Source organism: Myxine glutinosa, chromosome 12 (genome assembly GCF_964187855.1).
Source record: "Myxine glutinosa chromosome 12, kmMyxGlut1.1, whole genome shotgun sequence".
Taxonomy (NCBI): domain Eukaryota; kingdom Metazoa; phylum Chordata; class Myxini; order Myxiniformes; family Myxinidae; genus Myxine; species Myxine glutinosa.
Window position 1 is genome coordinate 14,414,176 of NC_136272.1, and position 23,131 is coordinate 14,437,306.

Sequence of the window (23,131 nt, forward strand, 5' to 3'; positions counted from 1 at the left end):
GAATGGATTCGTCCTTGTCACACACAACCTGTTCACCAAGTTTCGTCCAAATCCGTCCTTAACTTTTCGAGATATCGTGTGGTGTATCGGTTTTAGTCCTGTCACTAATGGTGAAGAATCACTTAAAAATTAAATAATTCTCGTATCCGAATCCATATTTAGATCTTCACCAAAATCAAATCGATTCGTCCTTGTCACACACACAACCTCTCCACCAAGTTTCGTCCAAATCTGTCCACAACCTTTTGAGATATCCTGCTATATGTCGGTTTGGCCCTATCACTGGTGAAGAATCACTTTTAAAATTCTAGGATCCGGATCTTCACCAAAGTCTAATAATTTCGTCCTTGTCACATACACTACCTACCTCGGCCAAATTTCGTCCGAATGCGTTCACAACTTTTTGAGATATCTTATTCACAGACAAACAGACGCAGGTGAAAACATAACCTCCATCCACCTTCCGGGGTGGAGGTAACTACAGGGCATCCACAAAGTCGCGCATCAAAGGAAATTATTTAATTGATATTTATCATAGGGAATTGAATTATTTAATTCAAAAATTAGCCCGGATATGTTGAAGAACATTCAGAGAAACCTGCTTTTCCGTTTACAAACATGTTTTGAGATTGGTGGGACACATTTTGAACAACTGATGTAGCCAACCTTACAAATATATGTTTTGCCTATGATGCATGACTGTGGACACCCTGTATACCAGCACTCGGTGCAGCGCATACCTCCGCCAGGCTGAACAGTTTGTTTTGTATCCCACTGATAGGCCAGATCTAGATTCAGATCTGAACCAAAATCTAATCGGCTTGTTCTTGTCGCCTAACCAACTAATCCACCTAGTTTTGTCATAACTCGTCCATAACGTTTTGAAATATCATGTTCTATATTGTTTTTGGCTCCACCTCTTAATGGTGAAGAATCGCTTCAAAATTTTAAAACTTTTCTTCTCTGGATTCAGATATTCACCAAAGTCGAATCGATTTGCCCTTGCCACCCTACCAACCTCTCCACCAAGATTCATTCAAATCCATCCATAACTTTTCGAGATATCCAGGTAACAGACAAACGGGTGAAAACATAACCTTCGGTGATGAAGGTAAATATCATCTCTCCTGTTTACCTGTTGAAATATTTTGGAGCAGTTGTTACTGCCTTAAAAAGCTTGTGGGAAACTTCTCGAGTGTTATTCAGAGAGCGTAGTAATTTGGTCACCGTACAACTGCCAGTTACCTTTGCTTAGTTGTGAAAGCACAGTGCCCACAATATTACATCACACTTCTTGAACTTACAGATGCATGATGGGATTCTTGGGGAAATGCCAGGGGCATAGAAAAGGCCCCTTTATATGGTATGTGCCATATGGCAAACTAGAAAAGAAGGGACATTCCATATCTTGCAGAAAATGGCAAAAAATAGAAAAGAAGGGACATTCAAAAAATCTTGTGTGCATGCTGAACTACCCTTGTGTTCTTAGGAGGAACCAAGTAATGCTCCAGAAAAGTTCATATAACGGGGCACCCTGCATATGGCAAATAAAATACATTTACTTCTTCATGCAGCTGTATGAATCAAATTGGCGCCCCTTTATAGTAATTCTGAAACGGAAGCCTCTCCTCAGTGAAAGACACATGAAAACCCGCTTGGAGTTTGCAAAAAAATCACCGAAAGGACTCCCAGACTGAGAAACAAGATTCTGTGGTCTGATGAAACCAAGATTGAACTGTTTGGCTTCCGTCTGGCCACTCTGCCATATAGCCCAGATCGGTGGAGTGTTGCAGTGATGGTTGTCCTTCTGGAAGTTTCTCCCATCTCCACACAGGATCTCTGGAGCTCAGCCAGAGTGACCATGGGTTCTTGGTCACCTCTCTTTCCAAGGCCCTTCTCCCCCGATTGCTCAGTTTGGCCGGGTGGCCAGCTCTAGGAAGAGTCCTGGTTGTTCCAAACTTCTTCCATTTCAGAATTATGGAGGCCACTGTGGTCTTGGGAACCTTCAATGCAGCAGAGATTTTTTTTGTAGGCTTCCCCAGATCTGTGCCTCGACACAATCCTGTCTCTGAGCTCTGCAGGCAGTTCCTTCGACCTCATGGCTTGGTTTTTGCTCTGATATGCATCGTCAGCTGTGAGACCTTATGTGTGCCTTTCCGAATCATGTCCAATCAATTGAATTTACCACAGGTGGACTCCAATCAAGGTGTAGAAACATCTCAAAGATGATCAAGAGAAATGGGAGGCACCTGAGCTAAATTTAAAGTGTCATAGCAAAGGGTATGAATACTTATGTCAATGTGATATTTCAGTTTTTTCTTTTTAATAAATTTGCAAAACTTTCTAAAATCCTGTTTTCTCTGTCATTATGGGGTATTGAGTGTAGATTGATGAGGGAAAAATGAATTTAAACGATTTCAGCATAAGGCTGCAACATAACAAAATGTGAAAAAAGTGAAGGGGTCTGAATACTTTCTGAATGCACTGTATATATATATATATATATATATATATATATATATATATATATATATATATATATATATATATATATATATATATATCATTGCATTTGGTATTGTAATGGCTGGAGCGTCTATTCTGAATCTGGGAGGTCGGCGGTTCGAACTCTGTCCGGGTCAGACCAAAGACTTCAAGAATATAATGTGCTGCTTCCTTGGTTGACACTCAGCATTCAAAAGGATATAGCACGGAACAAAAAAGGCTGCAAAGGCAACCTGCAAACCACCAAGTATAACTCTTGCCAAGAAACTGCTTGGGCAAAACCAACGCTCTGTAAAGTGTATCTTCTCCTTTATTGGCCACAATTATCCCCATGTTCTTGTGGGGTTAGTCGGGGGAAGCTCGGACCAAGTCTTTCACTAACCAATGGGCCAGTCCTGCCATTGGACTATCCAGCATTTGGAATTTGGCAATGTTGCTGGCGACATCTCACCTATTCTTTTGCAAAGGACTCCGTTGGGATATTTGAGGTCCACCAACTAATGCAGCCACATGGGATGTCTGCTGCCAGACACCACCAAACAGCCGCAATGATGAAACCCCTTGTCTGTGAAACACCCGGATGACAGTTTATAGCCGGACAGAGATTTAAATCCAGGCTGTACAGCTTACAGGTGAGTGGAGTACATCAAAATCCATGAGGTATAAGGGGGTAAAGCTAGACTAGGTACACGTAAACCTACAGTCTAGATGTGTGGTGTACCGTCCACCTCACGATCCTCGATTTCCTCGACCATATATCGACTCATAATCATCCATCCCAACTCCCTGTTTCTCATCTGCAGCGATTCCAACTGTCACAATGCCAGGCTGGCTGGGGTGTTGGCACGACAACAGGCAGCCATTGCATTTCAGCGAAAGCCTTGTGCGACTCTGGGACCGAATGTGTAAACTTCCCAACCCGGATTTCTGGAACTGGTACAGTGGTACATCCTCCCACCTGGCAATAGTTATGAATAACTTTCCATCCTGTTCCTCCTCTGCCCCTCTTGGCTACTCTGATGATGTTCTTCCCAAAGCCCATATATATCTGCCCATCACAAGCGGGCAACCCGAATGCCCCACAACGAGGCTGTTCACACAGGCCAACTGGCAGGGACTGCAGTCTGTCCCATCACAAAAGGATTGGACCTGGACCATCTCCATGCAGAATCCGAAATTGATTCCACCTGGAAATACTTTCACGAAAGCCTACTTCCTCTCACGCACCAGTTTGAATTCCATCCCATCTGCGGTTTTCCTATCCATCCTACACCGATTTATTTGGGGAGGCGGTTGTAGTCGAGCAATTTCTTGTCCCAACTTGGAAAAGCAAACCCGACTGAGGGTGAGTTCAGGTCACTGCTTTCGGCTCATAACAGAATAGGTGTGTCCATGCATCCCGAGGCAAACCAGAAAACATTTTCTTACGAGTCTCCAGGCTAGACCCTGCAACCATTGAAATATTAAATAAAGGGTGAGAGTTATCTCCTGCACTCTGGCTAAGTTCCAAGTTTCTGCCTGGGCTGAGAGTAGCAAGGGGTCTCGTCTTCTTCGAGGTTCCACATCTTGCTATCTCTTTTCTTCCTTTTTTTTGTCGACATATCAAGGCTCGTGGAGGACCTGCAAAACGAGTCACACACACGTAGAGAAATACATGAGACAACATTTGACTTGGCGTCAAACAAATACACTTCCCAGAGCAGTCTGAGTACCAGTGACACCATCGTTATGACGTCACTTTTCCCATCCCACTCTGGGGAAAATACGGAGGGATTTCCTCCTCCCAACTTGCATGATTTGTCCGTGCTCTACTATAAATGGATGAAGTGTGTGTGTCATACTTTTTGTGTCTATTAATTACGTACATCAATTAATTAATTACGTACGATTGAAATGTACCTTTTAACTCTTTCGACTGCTGAGGTTCATTTGACCTTTCAAGACCCCTAAGGTCCTTAAGACCCCAAAAGTCTCCCATGACCCAGAAGACCCAAAAGTCTCCGAGGACCCAAAAGTCCCCGAGGTCTCAAAAGACCCAGATGACCCAAAAGTCCACAAGGACCCAAAAGACCACGAGGACCCAGAAGAACCAAAAGTTTCGGGGCGAAACAAAAATGTTTCCTGAACCACCAAGTTCCATCGAGTGGTTCGAGTTCAACCCCGAGAGGAAATCGTTTTTCAGTTAGACTCTGAACCTTTACCTGTCCATTTACGGGTTATAATGAACAGTTTGGGGCAAAACGTTGGTTAAATTAGCGAATTGGTGTTGTCACCAACTCTCCATCACCGAAGGTGGACGAGGTTATGTTTTCACCCGGGTTTGTCTGTTTGTCTGTGAGCACGATGTCTAAAAAAGTTGTGCACGGATTCAGATGAAACTCGGTAGATGAGTTGGTTTAGCGACAGGAACAAGTTGATTCGAGTTTGGTTCAGGTCTGAATCCAATTCCAGGCCTATCATGGCTCATGGAATACAAAACGTAAATTGTTCAGCCTGGTGGAGGGAGGTGTGCTCTCCACCAAGTGCTGTTTGTTGACTGTTGTACTTGATAATAAAATGATTTGTTGTTGTTGATACACATGAGGTGGCCATTTTGCCCATCATACCTGCGCTACACCAACCCAAGTATGTTATGCTCATGGGGTTTATTGCGTAATGATTGCTCAGTATGAAGGTACGCTCGTGAGACTGGTTGCTTGGTAACGTTGGGAAGGCATGACGGTTAAGGTGTACCTCAGGTGGAATGCCGGGTCGGCTGTGGAACCAGAATAGCTCCTTTTATTTATTTTCTTACAATTTTATTTTCATTTTTATGTTAAAAGATCTTCCTTATCTCCTTATCTACCTTCTTCCCCCCTTCGAGGCCTCTACATAGTTTCATAGGTGAGAACCTCATGAGTGGCCTGAGAAGGGAATGAAGAGAGGAAGAGGAAGCAGTGGCTGGAAAGGCAGGCTCAAGAGAGAAAAAGCAGGAACAAAGGCAAGATGGGCGCCCAGTTGTTGCGACGAGTAACTCGGCCTGTGAGGGCTCATGGAGGAGTTCAGTGATCCCCCTCATGCCCCCCCCCCTCCCTGAGGGCTGCCGGTTGGAGGCACCATCTGCATGGAAGGGACAGGTGTGGAGCTGTTGTGGAGGAGAGCCTATCAGGGCACGGTGCATGTGGCGTCGTGTAGCAAAGAGGGAAGGAGCAGAAGCGTGTGCTCCTTGTCCCCTCATCTTGGCCAACCTGAGGCAACGTGCTGTTTCCTGATGTTGAAAGAATTACGCTGATCCATTGGTTCGTGAAGTTTGAGGACACGTCCCGAGAGAGGGAGAGGGAGAGAGAGAGATGGTGAGGCGCCATCCCTGAGGCCTGCGGCTGAGACTAGGCCAATGGAAGTCATCTCAAACAGGCCTGAATTTCCCTTCCCCCCCCCCCCTTTTTCTTTTCATTATTATTTTCTTTATATCCTGGCAAATATAATTTTTGTTATTTTGTGCCCCCCTCCTTTCCCCTTCTTGGGATTAGATAGGGATATCTGTTGGCGTTTGTCTTGGCGCCTGTCTGTCTTTATGTAATTACTTATACTTTACCCCCACATTTCCGTGGAATTTTCCTATGGTTTTTGTATTGCTTGGTTGTATATCCTGTGTTTTGGTATATCCTGAGTAAAGGATTTGCATTCACTCCACTGTTTTGAATTTGCATGGCATTACGGGATTGGCCTACATTTGCATACTGTGTATCGGTGAGTGGGGACGTAAAGTTGCGTCAGCATTCGGATGACAACTCCGCTCGGTCACATCTAACTGCTTAAACGGTGCGGCCCGCACACGGGTAACGTATTGACCTCCCGAGTACAAGTAAGACCTCTGGAGCTATAGGTCGTAACAGTATCCCTCACTCATCCACACACATTTGCTACCTATACCTACCAATATAGGTAGCCAATACCTCTATACAATTGCACACACGCCAATATCGCCATTTTTACCCCTCTATCTCCAATACATCCAGGTATACATATCTAAATCCCATTTAAACTTGCCCAGCCACTACATTGTCAGTACCTCTCCACCGGAAGACCATTCCATACATTTTAAATTTAAATACCGGTACCTATAACGAGCACAGGGAAAGGGTGAATTAACAAGAAATTAATCTGAAAAGGAGTCTTGGTTCTTGTGAATGGTTATAAATGGGCAGTAAATGTTTGTGTAATCCACTCCACCATTTTCCATACCTGTTTCACAGAATCCATGCATCATCCCGATGGATGGACATGGAGCAGATCATGCTGCATCATACATGGCATGGCATGGATTCGCCGTGACATGTCAGAAACACGTAATTTCTAAATAGTTTGTACTTGTCAGGTGACATCATATAAATATGAATCTTGTGTTTATTAATGTTGTGCGAGCACACGAGATAGCCCACTTCACGTCTCCCAACAGTGGACGCTGCTCCGCGATGCAGCACCTCCTGCTGGCACCGGGCGTCGGAGCGCATAAACCTGAGTTTAACTTCACGTGGAAGTTTTCCAAGTCGCACGATTCGTTCTGAAAACCTCGTCCACTCCGACCGAGGAACATGGCGAACGTACGTCCCCTCCGGCCCCGACCTCTCCCCACCCCGATGAGCGATCCCGCCCTTGGCGCGGTCTCTGCAGGTGGCAGGAAAAGGGCGGAGGAAGCGCCCGCGGATCGACACCGACACGACGCGCTCACTCTGGGCGGCTCTAAAAACGCTCCCGCTCTTCCGGAGGCCCCGACTCGGGCAGCCCCAGAGAGCCGTGCGAGGTTTGGAGCCTTCGCCGAGGATTCCTGGTGCTGCTGCCTCCATGGATCCACGTCGGGGCCACGTGGCTTTGCTCGTCCCTCTGGTGATGGTCGCTGCAGGTAGGGCCGATCTACATGGACGATCTTTATTATTAACAGCAGAGGACGTGAGTCGAGGCTCATCGAAATCTCGTGTCGATGTAAACCTTTGGCAAAGTCACGTGACCATCTCGCTCCCGGTCTCTCCGCTTGGCATTCGCTGCCAATTATAACTGTGCCAACGGGCACCGCACGGGCATTGTGGGGGTTTCACCGGACACCTGCACGGGAAAAGTGTCCTGGATTTCCTCCATGAGGGTCCCAAACTCCAAAAATACATTCGCCTCTTTTACTCCATCTTCCAAATTGCGTTTCAGGCTCAGGAATGAGCTTATACATGCGTCACATGTATGACAACGGCGTTGAGACGATCATTGTTCATATATATATTATATCTGAGAAAAAAAATATATATATACATATACACATCTCGTTTTTTAATTTCTGTTCCTCACAATTCTATCCCTCTCTTTAATTCACAGACACACACACACACACACACACACACACACACACACACACACACACACACACTTAATTAATTGTACAGTATCGGTTGTTCCTAAACTTAAATAATTTAAAGGATTGTTGTAAATGATGTTAATTTCACAACATCCCATATTCAACTTTATTTAAATTGTAAACCTCAAACATAGTTTCTCCACCTAAAGCAAGAACGTTAACCCGTAAGCAATTGATTTGTTTCCCGACTGCACGGATCATCAGCTGGGCACCGTTCTTCCTCGAGGTTTCAATCACGTGTGTATAATGTGTATATATAATGTGTATAACACACACACGTGTGTATAATGTAAAATGGTATTATACGTGTGTATAATGTATAGTGTACACGTGTGTATAATGTAAAATGTATACGTGTGTATAATATATACGTGTGTCTAATGTATACGTGTGTCTAATGTATACGTGTGTCTAATGTATACGTGTGTATAATGTATAGTGTACACGTGTGTATAATGTAAAATGTATACGTGTGTATAATGTATAGTGTACACGTGTGTATAATGTAAAAGGTATACGTGTGTATAATGTATACGTGTGTCTAATGTATACGTGTGTCTAATGTATACGTGTGTATAATGTATACATGTGTCTAATGTATACGTGTGTCTAATGTATACGTGTGTCTAATGTATACGTGTGTATAATGTATAGTGTACACGTGTGTATAATGTAAAATGTATACGTGTGTCTAATGTATACGTGTGTCTAATGTATACGTGTGTATAATGTATACGTGTGTCTAATGTATACGTGTGTCTAATGTATACGTGTGTCTAATGTATACGTGTGTATAATGTATAGTGTACACGTGTGTATAATGTAAAATGTATACGTGTGTATAATGTATACGTGTGTATAATGTATACGTGTGTATAATGTATGCCTGTGTATAATGTATACGTGTGTATAATGTATACGTGTGTATAATGTATACGTGTGTATAATGTATGCGTGTGTATAATGTATACGTGTGTATAATGTATACGTGTGTATAATGTATACGCGTGTGTATAATGTATACGTGTGTATAATGTATACGTGTGTATAATGTATACGTGTGTATAATGTATGCGTGTGTATAATGTATACGTGTGTATAATGTATACGTGTGTATAATGTATGCGTGTGTATAATGTATACGTGTGTATAATGTATACGTGTGTATAATGTATTCTTGTGTATAATGTATATATAGCCTGGTGTTGGCTTGGGTCCTGAGTTCAAATCCGAGTCGATTGTTGAATTAACATCAGGTGGGTTGATTCAGCCTGTCATCATTCTGAGGTCGGCGGAATGAGTACCAGCTTACTGGGATGAATGAGCCATTTGAGTGTCTTAGGCCTCAGTCACACTGGATCGTACGATTTCTGGATCGTGTGATTGATGGCAATCTGGCCGAGGTACGACCAATCGTCAATGTTTGCTACGCTCTCCATTTGCGATCGCAAACAGCGATTGGTCTTAGGGGGTCATCGTACGATTGGTGGTAGTGTGGTTGTGCGATCACCAACGATTGGAGAAGATCGATCGCAAGATCAATCGTAGGTAATCGTGCGAATAGTGGTGGCGATCAGCGACCAATCGTACGGTCAATCGTCGCGATTTGCGACCGCTCGGACAATCAATCGTGGCGACCTGCGAACGCTCGGACAATCAATCGTGGTGACCTGCGACCGCTCGGACAATCAATCGTCGCGACTTGCGACCACTCGGACAATCAATCGTGGCGACCTGCGAACGCTCGCACAATCAATCGTCGCGATTTGCGACCGCTCGGACAATCAATCGTCGCGACTTGCGACCGCTCGGACAATCAATCGTGGCGACCTGCGAACGCTCGGACAATCAATCGTCGCGACTTGCGACCGCTCGGACAATCAATCGTCGCGACTTGCGACCGCTTGGACAATCAATCGTCGCGACTTGCGACCGCTCGGACAATCAATCGTGGCGACCTGCGAACGCTCGCACGATCGATCGCAGCCAGTCGCAGCCAGTCGTGAGTTCGATTCCCGACGCAGCTATAAAATGTCATAAATGTGTTTACGATCCCTCAGATGGACGTTAAACGGACGTCCCGTCTGCCGACGTTCGTTTGTGGGCGTTAAAGACCCCAAGGTGTCCTTCGCGAAGAGTAGGCGAGCTATCGCAGCCACCCTCAACAAATTACAAATCCTTGCCCTGACTAGCGGAACGTCAGGCCTGGCCAACCGGTTCGTGACAAACTCAGGCCAAGCTTCCCCCGGCCGACCCCTCAAGAAAGGTGGGCTAATGAAGAAGAAGTCACAGGAATAAGATCGTGTTGAAGAATAGAATGACATGCTGTATTAAATATTTATTTATATCGTGTTAAAGTTAAATGATTCTGATGTACAGGCCCATACTCCATACTGTATGACAAAGACTCCGTCCTACCGAAACAGTTTCTTGACAATCGTCACACTGTACTGGTGGTTTGCCATTGCATTCCCAGAAGTATTTCGGACAGGAATTTGTACTTTATTCAGGATGCCGGTGATGGCTCGCCTACTCTTCATGAAGGACACCGTGGCGTGGGGTCTACCAACTAACGCCAGCAGACGGGATTCCCGTTTAACGTCGATCCTGGAAATGATGATTCACACTGCCTATGAATCACCACGATGCCACTTTATAGCTTGGTTGGGATTCGAACCCAGGGTAGACAGCTTGGAGCCGAGTTTGTGTACCTGCCAGCCCTTGTTTAAGAATTAAGCGATTTAAATCAAAACATCGGACCAAATTTACTAAAGTCGTTTAGCGAGCGTCTTGTCAACACACGTCTAACCCTTAAACACTGACAAAAACATTGTTGTACACGCACAGCAAAACACACGCCTAACACACGCGAATGGTATAAAATAATATAATATAATATTAAAGCGCGGCGTTACGCGCGCTGCTTGCGAGCAAGGAGGAAGCGGACAAGCGGTAACTTATAAGCGTCTTTATTTCAGGAGCTCACTGTAACACTGGCGCGCTCCGGGCTGCGCGCCCGGTGTATATCATGAGGCCACACCTACCCCTTGGGCGTGGCCACCGCCCACTTGGTGCGCGGAATGATGTCACCACGCCAGTGGACTTTTGTGTCCGCCACAGGCGCCCCCCCAGAATTCCCGCGCACCTGGAGGGCCAGTTTGCGGGGCAGACGAATGACCCGGCCGAAGCGCCCCCTGGCGATCGGCGGCGTCCGGGGTGCAGGGATGCCAGGTGGGATGCCCCTGGCTGCCCCTGGGATGGGTGCAGGACCGTGGGGCGGCGTGGCGGCGGGGCTGGGCGGTGCCGGGGGTCCGCCCGCAGGGGGGCGGCCCCGACGTGGGGGTCGGGCCACTGGCGGTGGATGGTCCACGTCGAGGTGGGCCGGCTTGAGGCGGTCTACCAAAACGCGGTCAGGAGTACCGCCGATGTCCAGGGTGAAGTGCTTCGCCCCGGTCTCCAGCACGCGGAAAGGCCCGTCGTACGGGGGCCGCAGTGGTGTCCGGTGGGCATCGTGGCGGACGAAGCACGTACTCCGCTGTGTGAAGCTCCGGGGCGACGTGCGTCGGTGGGTGCCCGTGGCATGCCGTTGGCACCGGGGCGAACCTCTGGGCGGTCTCTTGCAGAGCGGAGCGCTGCTGTGCCGTGGACCATGGTGCCGTGGAGTCGGGGAGGAACTCGCCCGGCACCCGCAGCGGTTGCCCGAAGACCAACTCCGCCGCGGATGCGCGCAGGTCCTCCTTGGGCGCCGTCCGGAGGCCCAGCAGGACCCAGGGGAGCCTGTCGACCCAGCCGCCGTCGCGGAGGGTGGCCCGGAGCGCGGCCTTCAATGAGCGGTGAAATCGCTCACACAGGCCGTTAGCCTGGGGGTGGTAGGCCGTGGTTTGGTGCAGCCAGACCCCGAGCCCCTGCGCGACTGCCCCCCAGAGCTCCGAGGTGAACTGGGGGCCGCGGTCGGACGAGATGTCTGAGGGGGCGCCGAACCGGGCGACCCAGGTGGCGATGAAAGCCTGCGCGACATCGGCCGCCGTTGTCGACGCCAAGGGCACGGCCTCCGGCCACCGGGTGGTGCGGTCCACCATGGTGAGGACGTAGGTGAAACCCCGCGAGGGGGGCAGAGGTCCCACCAGGTCCACGTGGACGTGGTCAACCCGGCGTTCCGGCACCGTGAACGGGGCCAACGGGGCCTGGGTGTGCCGGTGCACCTTGGCGCGCTGGCACGCGAGGCACGTCCTGGCCCAGCCGCGGACGGCCTTCCGGAGGCCATGCCAGACGAACTTGTCGGCGATCAGCCTTTGGGAGGCCCTCGCGCCCGGGTGGGACAGGCCGTGGATGGCGTCAAACACCTGGCGCTGCCAGCCCGCGGGCACGATGGGGCGAGGACGCCCGAGGGAGACGTTGCACAAGAGGGCCGCGCCCGCGCCGTCGAACGCCACCTCGGTGACGCGGAGGCCCGTGACGGCGGTCCGCAAGGCCTGGACGTCGGGGTCAGCGGCCTGGTCCGCTGCCATCCGGGCATAGTCGATGCCGAGGTGGACTGCGTGGGCGACGGCCCGGGAAAGGCAATCCGCCACCGGGTTGTCCTTCCCCGCGACGTGCTGGATGTCCGTCGTGTACTCGGACACGGCCGAGAGGTGACGCTGCTGCCGGGCCGACCACGGCTCGGTGACCTTGCCCATCGCGAAGATCAGCGGCTTGTGGTCGACGAAGGCAGTGAACGCACGGCCCTCGAGCAGATGGCGGAAGTGCCTGACCGCCAAGTGAAGCCCGAGCAACTCGCGGTCGAAGGTACTGTAACGGCGTTTGGGCGGGCGAAGCTGCCGGCTAAAGAACGCCAGCGGTTGCCAAGCTCCACGCACCCATTGCTCGTGCACCGCGCCCACCGCGTAGTCCGAGGCATCGGTGGTGAGGGCGATCGGTGCATCGGGCGCCGGGTGCGCGAGCATGGTGGCGTTAGCCAAGGCGAGCTTCGCGCCCGTGAATGCCGTGTCCATCTGCTCGGTCCAGGTAACGTCGCCTTTGCCCGGCTTACCTCGGAGAGCTTCGTGCAGGGGGCGCAGGAGCTGGGCGATACGGGGCAGGAACCGATGGTAAAAGTTCACCATGCCCAGGAACTCCTGCAGCCCTCTGATCGTGCGGGGGCGCGGAAACCCCTTCACCACCTCCACCTTGGCCGGCAGGGGGACGGCTCCGTGCCTGGTGACACGGTGCCCCAGAAAATCGATTATGGTGGCGCCGAACCGGCACTTTGCGGGGTTCACAATCAGGCCATGCTGGCCCAGGCGTTCGAAGAGCGTGCGGAGGTGGCGTAGGTGCTCTTCGCGGGACGCGCTGGCGACGAGGATATCGTCCAGGTAGACGTAGACAAAATCCAAGTCACGCAGGACGCTGTCCATCAGTCGCTGGAACGCCTGAGCCGCATTCTTCAGACCGAAGGGCATGCGCAGGAACTCGAAGAGTCCGAATGGCGTGATGACCGCCGTCTTCGGGACGTCCTCCGGCCTGACGGGGACCTGATGGTAGCCGCGTATGAGGTCCACCTTCGAGAAGAAGGACATGCCCGCCAAACGGGCGGAAAAGTCCTGAATGTGGGGGACGGGGTAGCGGTCGGGAGTCGTGGCGTCATTGAGACGGCGATAGTCCCCGCACGGTCGCCATCCCCCGCCGGGCTTCGGCACGATGTGCAGCGGCGACGCCCAAGCGCTCTCTGAGCGCCGAACGATGCCGAGTCGCTCCAGGGTAGCGAACCCCGCTTTTGCCACCGCCAGCTTCGTCGGCTCGAGGCGGCGTGCCCGGGCGTAGACCGGTGGCCCGACGGTGGGGATGTGATGGGCCACCCCGTGCTTGACGGCCCCCGCCGAGAAGGTGGGCCGCGTGAGGGCCGGGAAGCCGGCGAGGAGGCGGGTGAATGCGTCCGCTGCCGGAAGCGTACAGACCAACGTGGCCGGAACCGAACCGTTCGGCAAGCCGCTTGGCAAGCCGCTCGTTGAGCTGGGCAACGCACAAGCGAGCGAGCTGAACGTCTCGGCCTGGACAAGACGTCTGCGCTTGACGTCGACCAGGAGCCCATTAGCGCACAGGAAGTCCGCGCCAAGCAGTGCCATGGGCACGTCGGCGGTGACGAACGTCCATCGGAAAACCTGCCCTCCGAACCGCAGAGAGAGGCAGCGTTTTCCGTACGTACGGATGGGCGTCCCGTTCGCGGCAAGCAGCGCGGGGCCCCCACCCGCGGCGTGCTTGTCTGACGTGCCGGCGGGAACGACACTCACCTGCGCTCCCGTGTCGCACAGGTAACGGCACCCGGAGAAGGTGTCCGTTATGAACAGCAGGCTGCTCGAACGGCCGGCGCTCATCGCCACTATTGAGCGCCGGCCCAGGCGTTTCCCGACCTGTTGAAGGAGCATGGCGGATGACACTGCCGAGCTTCGTGGCCGAACTTGGCGTGGAACCAGCACCAGGTGGTGGAGCTGGAGGAGCGCGGCTGGCTCCGCCAGGCCGGTGGAGTTGGCGGGTTTCCCCGCGGTGGCGGTTTTCGCTGCGGCGGTGGGCGGGGCGTGGCGGCGGTCACGAGGTGCGTATCAGCATGCTGCGTATGCTGTATAAGCTGATGCTGTGGATCAGCAGCATCAGCAGCAGCATCAGCAGCATCAGCCACGAGGGCCGTGACGGCCACGCCGACTCTCGCCCGCGTGTCCGAAGCGGCGAAGTACTTGTCCGCCTCGGCTGCCAATGCTCGGGGTTCCGTTAGCCCGGTCCCGGCCAACGCGAGGCGAACCTGCGCTGGAAGTTGGCGATGGAAAAGCGCCCGGAATAGAGAACCGGGGGCTTCGTCGCCCAACAGTGACAGCATATGGTCCATTCGGACCGACGGGCGCGTGTCACCGAGCTCGGGGAGATCCAGGTGGCGGTCGGCCCGTGCGTCGTCCGTGAGGCCGAACGTGGCTAGGAGTAGCCGCTTGAGTGCTTCGTACTTGTGGCCGTCCGGTGGGTGGCGAAGGACGGACACAACTCGAGCGGCCGTGCCGGGCCCGAGGGAGGCGACGACGTGGCAATAGCGCGTGTCATCGCCGGTGAGGCGCCGAAGCTGAAATTGGGCTTCGGCCTGGACGAACCAGACTTCGGCCTGAGCCTCCCAAAATTCGGGAAGTTTGATGAAGTTGGCCATGGCAATGGCGTCGCGTGTGGAAGGATCGCTCCGGCAGATCCAACGTCAAGGGGGTCACCAGTAAAGCGCGGCGTTACGCGCGCTGCTTGCGAGCAAGGAGGAAGCGGACAAGCGGTAACTTATAAGCGTCTTTATTTCAGGAGCTCACTGTAACACTGGCGCGCTCCGGGCTGCGCGCCCGGTGTATATCATGAGGCCACGCCTACCCCTCGGGCGTGGCCACCGCCCACTTGGTGCGCGGAATGATGTCACCACGCCAGTGGACTTTTGTGTCCGCCACAATATAATATAATAATATTATATTATAGTATAATGATCCAAGTATACTGGGTCTGCGAGCTAAAGACTGGTGGTACCACCAATCGTAAGGTCGTGCAACATGTCGGGACAGGTCGTGACTGGTCGCACTACCGATCGTGAGGTCGTACGACAGGTGGCACCACCAATCGTCAGGTGGCAGGACCAGTAGCACGACCAATCGTACGACTACTTGACCTGCGATCATGCACGACTGGTGATGCGTCCAGGCGCAACTGGTGGTACGGCCATGTAAGACCTGTCTACGACCTCTTACGATTTGGAATCGCAGGTCAGAAGTTTTGAACATGACCATCGACCCACCTGCGACTGATTTTGCTCTGGCGATCACCCACAACCTCTGCGACCAGTCGCGTGCTCTTTCTACGATTTGCCCGCGATTCACAAAATTTTCGGTCGCAGCTAGGTCGTAACCTGGTCGCAGGCCCGGTGTGACTTGGGGCTTTACGTAGGAGTGTCGCCCCGATCAGGATTGTGTCCAATAGTGAAGAAACTGCTTCGGCCGCCATATGCATCTGAAGATGCAGGAGTGGACATCATCGTCATATATATACTAGCTGAGGTACCCGGCTTCGCCCGGGTTGAATAAGAATAAGACAAATATATGATGAAAAGAACATGTATATTTTAGAGCAATATCACAGTACATTTCCTACATGACGTTTTTTCAATTTTCAATTTCTCAAAACCTCTGGGTATACAACATTTCTGGTTTTCCTACGTGGTGCCAAGACAAAGATTGCTTGGTTTTCCAACCCTCGAGCAGCCCACGTACAGCTGGCCATGGGCAAACACTTGTTCTGTGAAATTCAGGCCTACAACCTTCATTGATTGCCCCTGCGCCCTGTTGATGGACACAGCAAAACATAGCCTGATGGGGAACTGAATCCTCTTGAAGGAGAATGGAAGGTCAGGTGGAATAAGTGGTATCCTTGGAATGAATACTTTCTCTCCTCTGTATTGTCCTGAGAGGATGGTTGCCTCTAGGACATGCGGCATCATTTGCTGGATTGTCAATCGTGTTCCATTACACAGCTTTGGTGGATCAAGATTCCTTAGAAGCATGATTGGTGCTCCCACCTTGAGAATCAACCTGTGTGTTTGGGAGTCCTTGAGGCTGACGACTGTTGAGAAACTCAGTTGGGAAGTTTACTGCCTGATCTTCATCTGTCACTTTGTCAAGAGAATCATAATTTCTTTCATGACCGGGCAGCGAACGTCATTATGTGCGACTTTACGTCACTCCTACAGATGTGAAAACATTTGTTTTCCTTAAAAATATATTTAAAATAAATAAAATAGTACATAAATTAACAATAAAAGAAGCTAAAAAACAATTTAAAATACAATAAAAAGCACATAAAAAATATATTAAAATGTACGTACAGTATACTGTACGTACGCGCAACTGCTGGTTCTCATTCAAAACAGAGGCGACGTACAGTATGCCTTTACTGTGTCTGTGTTAGCCATGGGTCCGAAGAAGGATAATGCTAGTGTTTCCAAGCGTAATGTGGTTACGATGGAAGATAAGTTAAATCTGATTAAAAGGTATGAAAAAGGTGGAAAAGTGTCGGTGATAGCGCATAGACCTTATCGCGAATCGGAACTGCAATGCGTCATGGGATCGGAAAGCGGAAATAGCGCCGCCACAAACTACAGCATGGAAGAGCTGACCACATTTGTAGAGCAGAATGTCCCAAGAATGGTTGAGGACCAACAGCAAGCCTTTAATTCTATCCTGAAGAGTGTTGATGATGATGCTGGCAAGATATTCTTCCTCGATGCTCCTGGCGGGACAGGAAAAACATTCCTCATTAATATCATCCTGGCCAAGGTTCGTCAAAAGTCGGAAATTGCTCTGGCCGTGGCCTCAAGTGGATTGCAGCTGGCCCGGTTTTTTACACCATTGATATTAAAATAAAAAGTAGCCTATAACCACCGGAATTTTATGCTGATTCTGAATCTGTGTCTAAAACTTTTCTCCGATGTGTAGTTATTGGGTTATAAGCGGACATCCAGACAGACACACACACACACACAGACACTCCTCCTTTATTTATATAGATTGTTACGGTTTTTAGAGCCTTCACTAGTAAATTTTAGTAAATGTTTCCCTTATAAATGTTCCCCTGTAAATATCCCCATCAATTGGCTTGTTAAAGATCGCACCCTCGTTAGTCCATGTACAACACGTAGCAAACCATAGGACCTCTCCGTAGTTATTTCATTATTGTGTGTTTCAGTTAAGGATCTGTTCCCAATAGTTGAATCTGCGTTGCATTAATCAAATAAGATAGGCCCCAGTACTTCGTTTGCCAGCCGCGTTCGCCACCGTTGCATTGGGCTGTTTTTGTTGGCACCATGCCGCCATAAGCCATGCGGTCAAACCGAGGAAGAAGGGGGCGGAGCCACCAGAACAAGGTGTGGCACGTCAACGCATCATCAGAGCTGGAGTCAGCGAGCCCTTTGCCGGCCAACCAGCGCTGCGGTGAGCTAACCGGTAGGCGTGTCATCAGAGCCGGCGGCTTGATTCCAACACGGGCAATTAAAGCGGCTGCGAGGGACTGCTTACAAGAGTTGGGTGAGAAGGTACGAGAGAGTTGGGTGAGAAGGTACGAGAAGAGACGAGTGAGAAGGGACAGATGAGAAGAGGAGGAACTGGAGTGCGCAACGAACTGGCATCTCCCCCATTTTGTTCAAGAGAGAGAGCGTTGACACGAGCCATTTATTATATACGGAGCATCCCAGTCCCATCGCTATAAGCAACGTCCGCTCGCGGTCAACGATACGCGCTCGCTGCCTGCCAGGGTTTTCCCGCCACGACGCGAGTCGACTCCTGGAGCCGGACCTCGACGCCTACCGTCTGCCTGGGCCTTCTCATTCCTTCCAGCCATTCCTGCCTGCCATTCCCTGTCATGTGAGTCTGTTTGTTTGTCCTGGGGAATAATATAAGACTGCTTAAGGCTGCCCTGTGTCTTCTTCTTCTTCACTGTACATTACCTTTTGTTTCCACTTTGGTTTTGGTTTTGTATATAGTTAATAAATATCTGGTATTCCTTACTTTGGCTTCTTCTTTCCCCCGATCGCTTTAGTCCCTTCTTCCCATTGAATACCTGTGGCGCGATTTCGGCCAAACGCTTTATAGTCGGGTTTAGTCTCTTGCTAACGGCCCGAGTCGCAGCTCGCTTCGCTCGGTGCAATCCAATCACGCTGCGGCCCGGGTGGGAGTATTTCCTCGCTTACGGCCGGTGGTAGTACTTAGGTATTAAGACAAATTGGGCTTACAACCCTACTTACCATCGACCGGAAGTGACGTCATACCCCCAGGACTGGTCGGACGGCCAGCTTAACAGGACAAGGGGATTAACCTCCCCTTGCTAACGGGAGTGCTTTCCCCCGGATCCGTAACAATATATATTGTTACAGACACGACTTTGATGTTAAGGTGGGCCGAGCGGAATGGCCGTCGTGTCCGCACAAATTACCCGATTGTACCCGAACGTTGACGAAGCCGCGCCACGCTGGCTCAATAAGGAAAAAGAAGACACACGGCTGAATTATAATGACAGACACCAGGGATACGGTTCTCAAGACCTCCGGAGGAGATTATATTCGTGCGGAAGGTCAGATTACAGGGACGAGAGGTACAACATAGAAAGACAAGCACTTAGACACAAGCTTATATTATTCCCGGACAGACGACAGACAAACGGGACAACGGCTGACTCACACGGGGGTTGATGGCAGGAAAGCGGGTATCGATGGCTCAAGGTGCACTCTTGGCTCAAAGCAGGGTACACGGTTCGGTCCAGAGATGCGGGGAGGTCTCGTCGCAGCGCTCAGAGGTGACGTTCTTTCTCAGGCCTCTCCAAACTCAGGCGCATCTGTTTCAGCGCTCGCAGGTCCTTCTTTCTCCAGCTGGGGGCGCATCTCACGTCACATCCGGCGCGGGGCCGCGTATATCCGGCGGGGAGTGACACGCCCTCGGCTCGTTAGCGCCGCCCCAGATGGAATCGGTCCGCCCTTCTGATTGGGTGCGGGGGGTTACCAGGCTCCGCCCTTGAGGAGGAGCTGACAGCCAGCCCCTCCGTGGTAACCCCGTGGAGCGCGTGGTCAATGGCGCTAATCGAGCCGGTGTGAGGACGCATCCTCCCCCGCTCCGCCGCCATCTCCTCTGTTGTTGTTGTAATTGTTGGGGAAGAAGATGGAAGGAGGTATGGGAAAGGTCCTAAACTCACTACTGATGCCATATAATCACATTCTGGTGCAACGAAGAGTCATAATTAATGGAGACGAGGCCTTAACTGACATAGAATAAGAATAACTAGGAAGATGTCCGAAAGTTGTCTACGTGTGGTGCGGTGGACCTGGGCACGACATTTAATGGGGGAATAAGGGGAAGGTCGGCTCTACTGATTGTTATTTACATGCAATGGGACTAGGGAATGGGGGATTGGGGAAAGTTGGGGAGTATTGGAGAAAATAGGGGAATATTTACAAGCGGATATGGAGGCCAAATTCCATATTCGCAACATTGCACCCTTCTCTACCCTCGGGGCGTCCCGACCCGATAAATTTTTACCTACTTTAGTGTGGCACGCAATGTAGTTCCCTCTACTATTAACTCTACCCTGAGTGCGACAGTTTTACAGATATTCACAAATGAGTAAATATGTCCCCCTGCGACGTTGCACCCTTCTCCTCACAGAAACACACCCACAGGATAACCGAATCCGGAAAGAATTCGCAAACTAAACATACAGCCGGTAGGGAGCATTATTTACACGACTACGCTGCTATTTACACTACGATCCAGGACCTGTTTTTGGAGGAACACATGCAGATGTTATGCATAGAGAGAGCACGCTTGCCAGCATCGATACACCAACCCACGAGTGCTCTGTGGCCGACGGCCTTTAATAACGTGCAGAGCACCCTTCCCGAGCATCAAAAGCACCACCCCACCACCAATCGGTGCAGTCACCATTGTTCATTGGAATAAAAATAAATTCGACAACCCTTAACCCTGCAGGTGTCTCTTGCTCTTCTTGTGGTGCACTTGGTGTTAACTAAAAGTGGTTCACCTGTATGGCATAGGTGCCACGTTGACCCATAGGTCCATCCCCGGGTGGTGCTTGGCCGCAAACGAACTGCGGTCCATTGTGGGTGGCCACAAACATTGCGGTCCATATGGTGTATCGATCCCGGCAGCAAACAGCGAAAGTGCAGGCCCACAACTGCGCAGCCAGCACCTCTCTCTCCTCTCTCTCTCTTCCCCAAAGCCAGATCCTCGGAGGTGGGAGACAAAAGAAGCAGACAAGTGAGTAAGGTGGTAAGGGCGCAAAAGTGCACGCAATGTAAGGTGATGCACACTGGGGGCACATGGGAACCAGGTGAGACAGGTACGTTCCTATCGTACGCCCCCCCCCCCCCCCCACCAGGTAACCTACATGGCCCCTCCCTTACCCCTTACTGTATCCACAAAACACAACACTACCCATAAACATCTACTTTACAAATCAACAAACATCCCTACTGTCTTCCCCGTTCCTCCCATAAACCAAATTCGTCTTCTCTCCCTCCTAACCAATCAAATTTGCCATTTTCAACTCTCATCAAAATTTGCCATCTCCAACTGCACATCAAAATTTGCCATTACCAATTCATCATCAGTCCCTCCTAGGGAGGGAGAGATGGAATCACCCCAATGTCTCATCCACGTCGTGATGCGTCTCACAAATCCACACAGCGATTCATCTCCTGCAACAAAACAAAGAAAACACAGGTGTGGAGTCATCATCATCACCACAGGTAAGTGGCTGCGTATGGTGCGACAGGTTCATCAATCCTAACTATTTCCTAAATGACTTTAACAACTTTACACTACCCGGGGTCTTTCTCCGGCCAAACCATTGGCCCTCTTACACTATGGGTTCTAAAAACCAATTCCCATTGGCCAAACTGTGGTGCTCTTCAATTTGGGGTCTCACTCCCCCGATTCATCTCCCGGTGCCCTCGTACAATTTCTGGGCTGCGACGTGTACCTCTCCCAGTGGGTCTACCCACCTGCACACCTCCACCACTGCAGTTGCCTCCGAGCTTACCTGCTCCTTACCCTAACCTAACTACCAGGGGAAGGCCCTCTGGCACTCTCCCCACTCGGTGCCCTCTCTGGCACTGGGCTACCCGGGTCCATCCTCCGGATCCTCGGGCCCCATCCACAACTCTACCGGCTCCCAGAGCCCACCTGCGGCCTCACCTGGCCGACATCCTCACAGTGGTGGAGTGCCCAACCAACTACACACACTAACAGGCTACACGCCCCGCCATTTCCACAACACTAATGCACCCATTCACAACACCATTCTGCAACCGCACCACAAATGCCAATATCCAACCACAACTTACCTATACCCTCTACCTAACACTTACACTACCCGCCCCGGGTATTCGTGAAAGGGGTCCACTCTTCCCCCATCCACACCTTCGCACCATGCACACCACTCCGTACCACTTACTCCAACTCTCTCCACACACCTGTACTTGCACACCTGTGCTCTCACACTTGGTGCCACCTGCACCCTTCTCTCCCCAAGCGCATTCGCGCTGATCCACACACTCACTACTCATACACTGCTCCACACACCTGTCCAATTGCACACCTGTGCAATCACACCTGTTCAATTCTCACACACACACGGCATCATCTCAGCTAACTACTCCCTTCTGAAACTTGCGCTTCCCAGTCGTCCCTTTAAACTATTGCGCTCCCTCGTCATTATCATCCATACTAATCTACCTGCGTCCCCACTACAGGTATCAGTCACTAACTAAACTTAACGTCACCTAAGGTCATCTTCTCTAGATCCCTACACACAATATCCTAACCCACCCGGGCTAGTTTTCACTGCCATACACCCCATAAGCTATTGCTCCTTTGCCCCACATGGGAAGAATGGTGGATTTGCCATCCCACCACATCGGGGGTCTCTCACTACCAATTTTGCACATCAAATTTCAACAAATTAAAAATTTGCCAATCACTGCCCATCATCTGCCAATCACTACTGCCAATCCCTTGCCAATCATCAAATTTTGTTTTTCTCTAATTTTGGGTCCAAAACACTAACCTCATCACCCAGTCTACTCACTAATACCTCTCGGTGCGCCAATCCCTGTCCAAAGCCCGGCTTCGTAAAGCCAAGCCATGGATGCTGGTTGTTTTGTGCCAGCGGCTGGATGCGTCCGGCACTCGGTGCAGGGAAGGAGGTTTACCTGGGCCGAGATCCCACGCACCATCTCGGCACGGAGCCATCCCATGGCTCGATCTCGGCCTGCCGGAATGCCTCACCAAAAAGTGGTCGCCATGACGACCCTTCCTATCCTGCCGCCCGCTCCGCCTGGTGGAGCACGGACGCGGCCGTTCAAAGCGAGGCCCAGCACGCACCGAGGGCCCGATTCGGCTATAAGTTGTTCTAAACTCTACCCCGTCTAACGTCGATGCTTCACCTGGACGCTTACACCCCGCAGCCCGTTCCTTGCTCACACATCCAGCCGTGCCCATGCTACCTTTCCTTACACACCCAGGTACACCCATTCCACTCACAGCCTTGGTCACACACCTGACCACCGAACACTTTGGCACACATTCGTTGGTCGCACACCTCACCAATACACCGCTTCGCGCCCCCTCCTCGGTCACCTCCTCTGTGACAATCACAGGTGTGCCCTCATTCGCACACCCAACCACGTGCCTCACC

The 23,131-nt window shown here is 50.9% G+C and overlaps 1 protein-coding gene across 1 annotated transcript in view; it reads left to right on the forward strand.

Moving 5' to 3' along the window:
- Positions 1-7,203: 7,203 nt before the first annotated feature.
- LOC137438191 (bone morphogenetic protein receptor type-2) overlaps positions 7,204-23,131 on the forward strand; it is a 121,588-nt gene continuing 105,660 nt past the window's right edge. Inside the window, exon 1 of the mRNA XM_068133223.2 lies at positions 7,204-7,387. Within this exon, the coding sequence (XP_067989324.2) occupies positions 7,330-7,387 (58 nt within the window). The 5' untranslated portion in view covers positions 7,204-7,329. The remainder of the gene's footprint in view (positions 7,388-23,131) is intronic.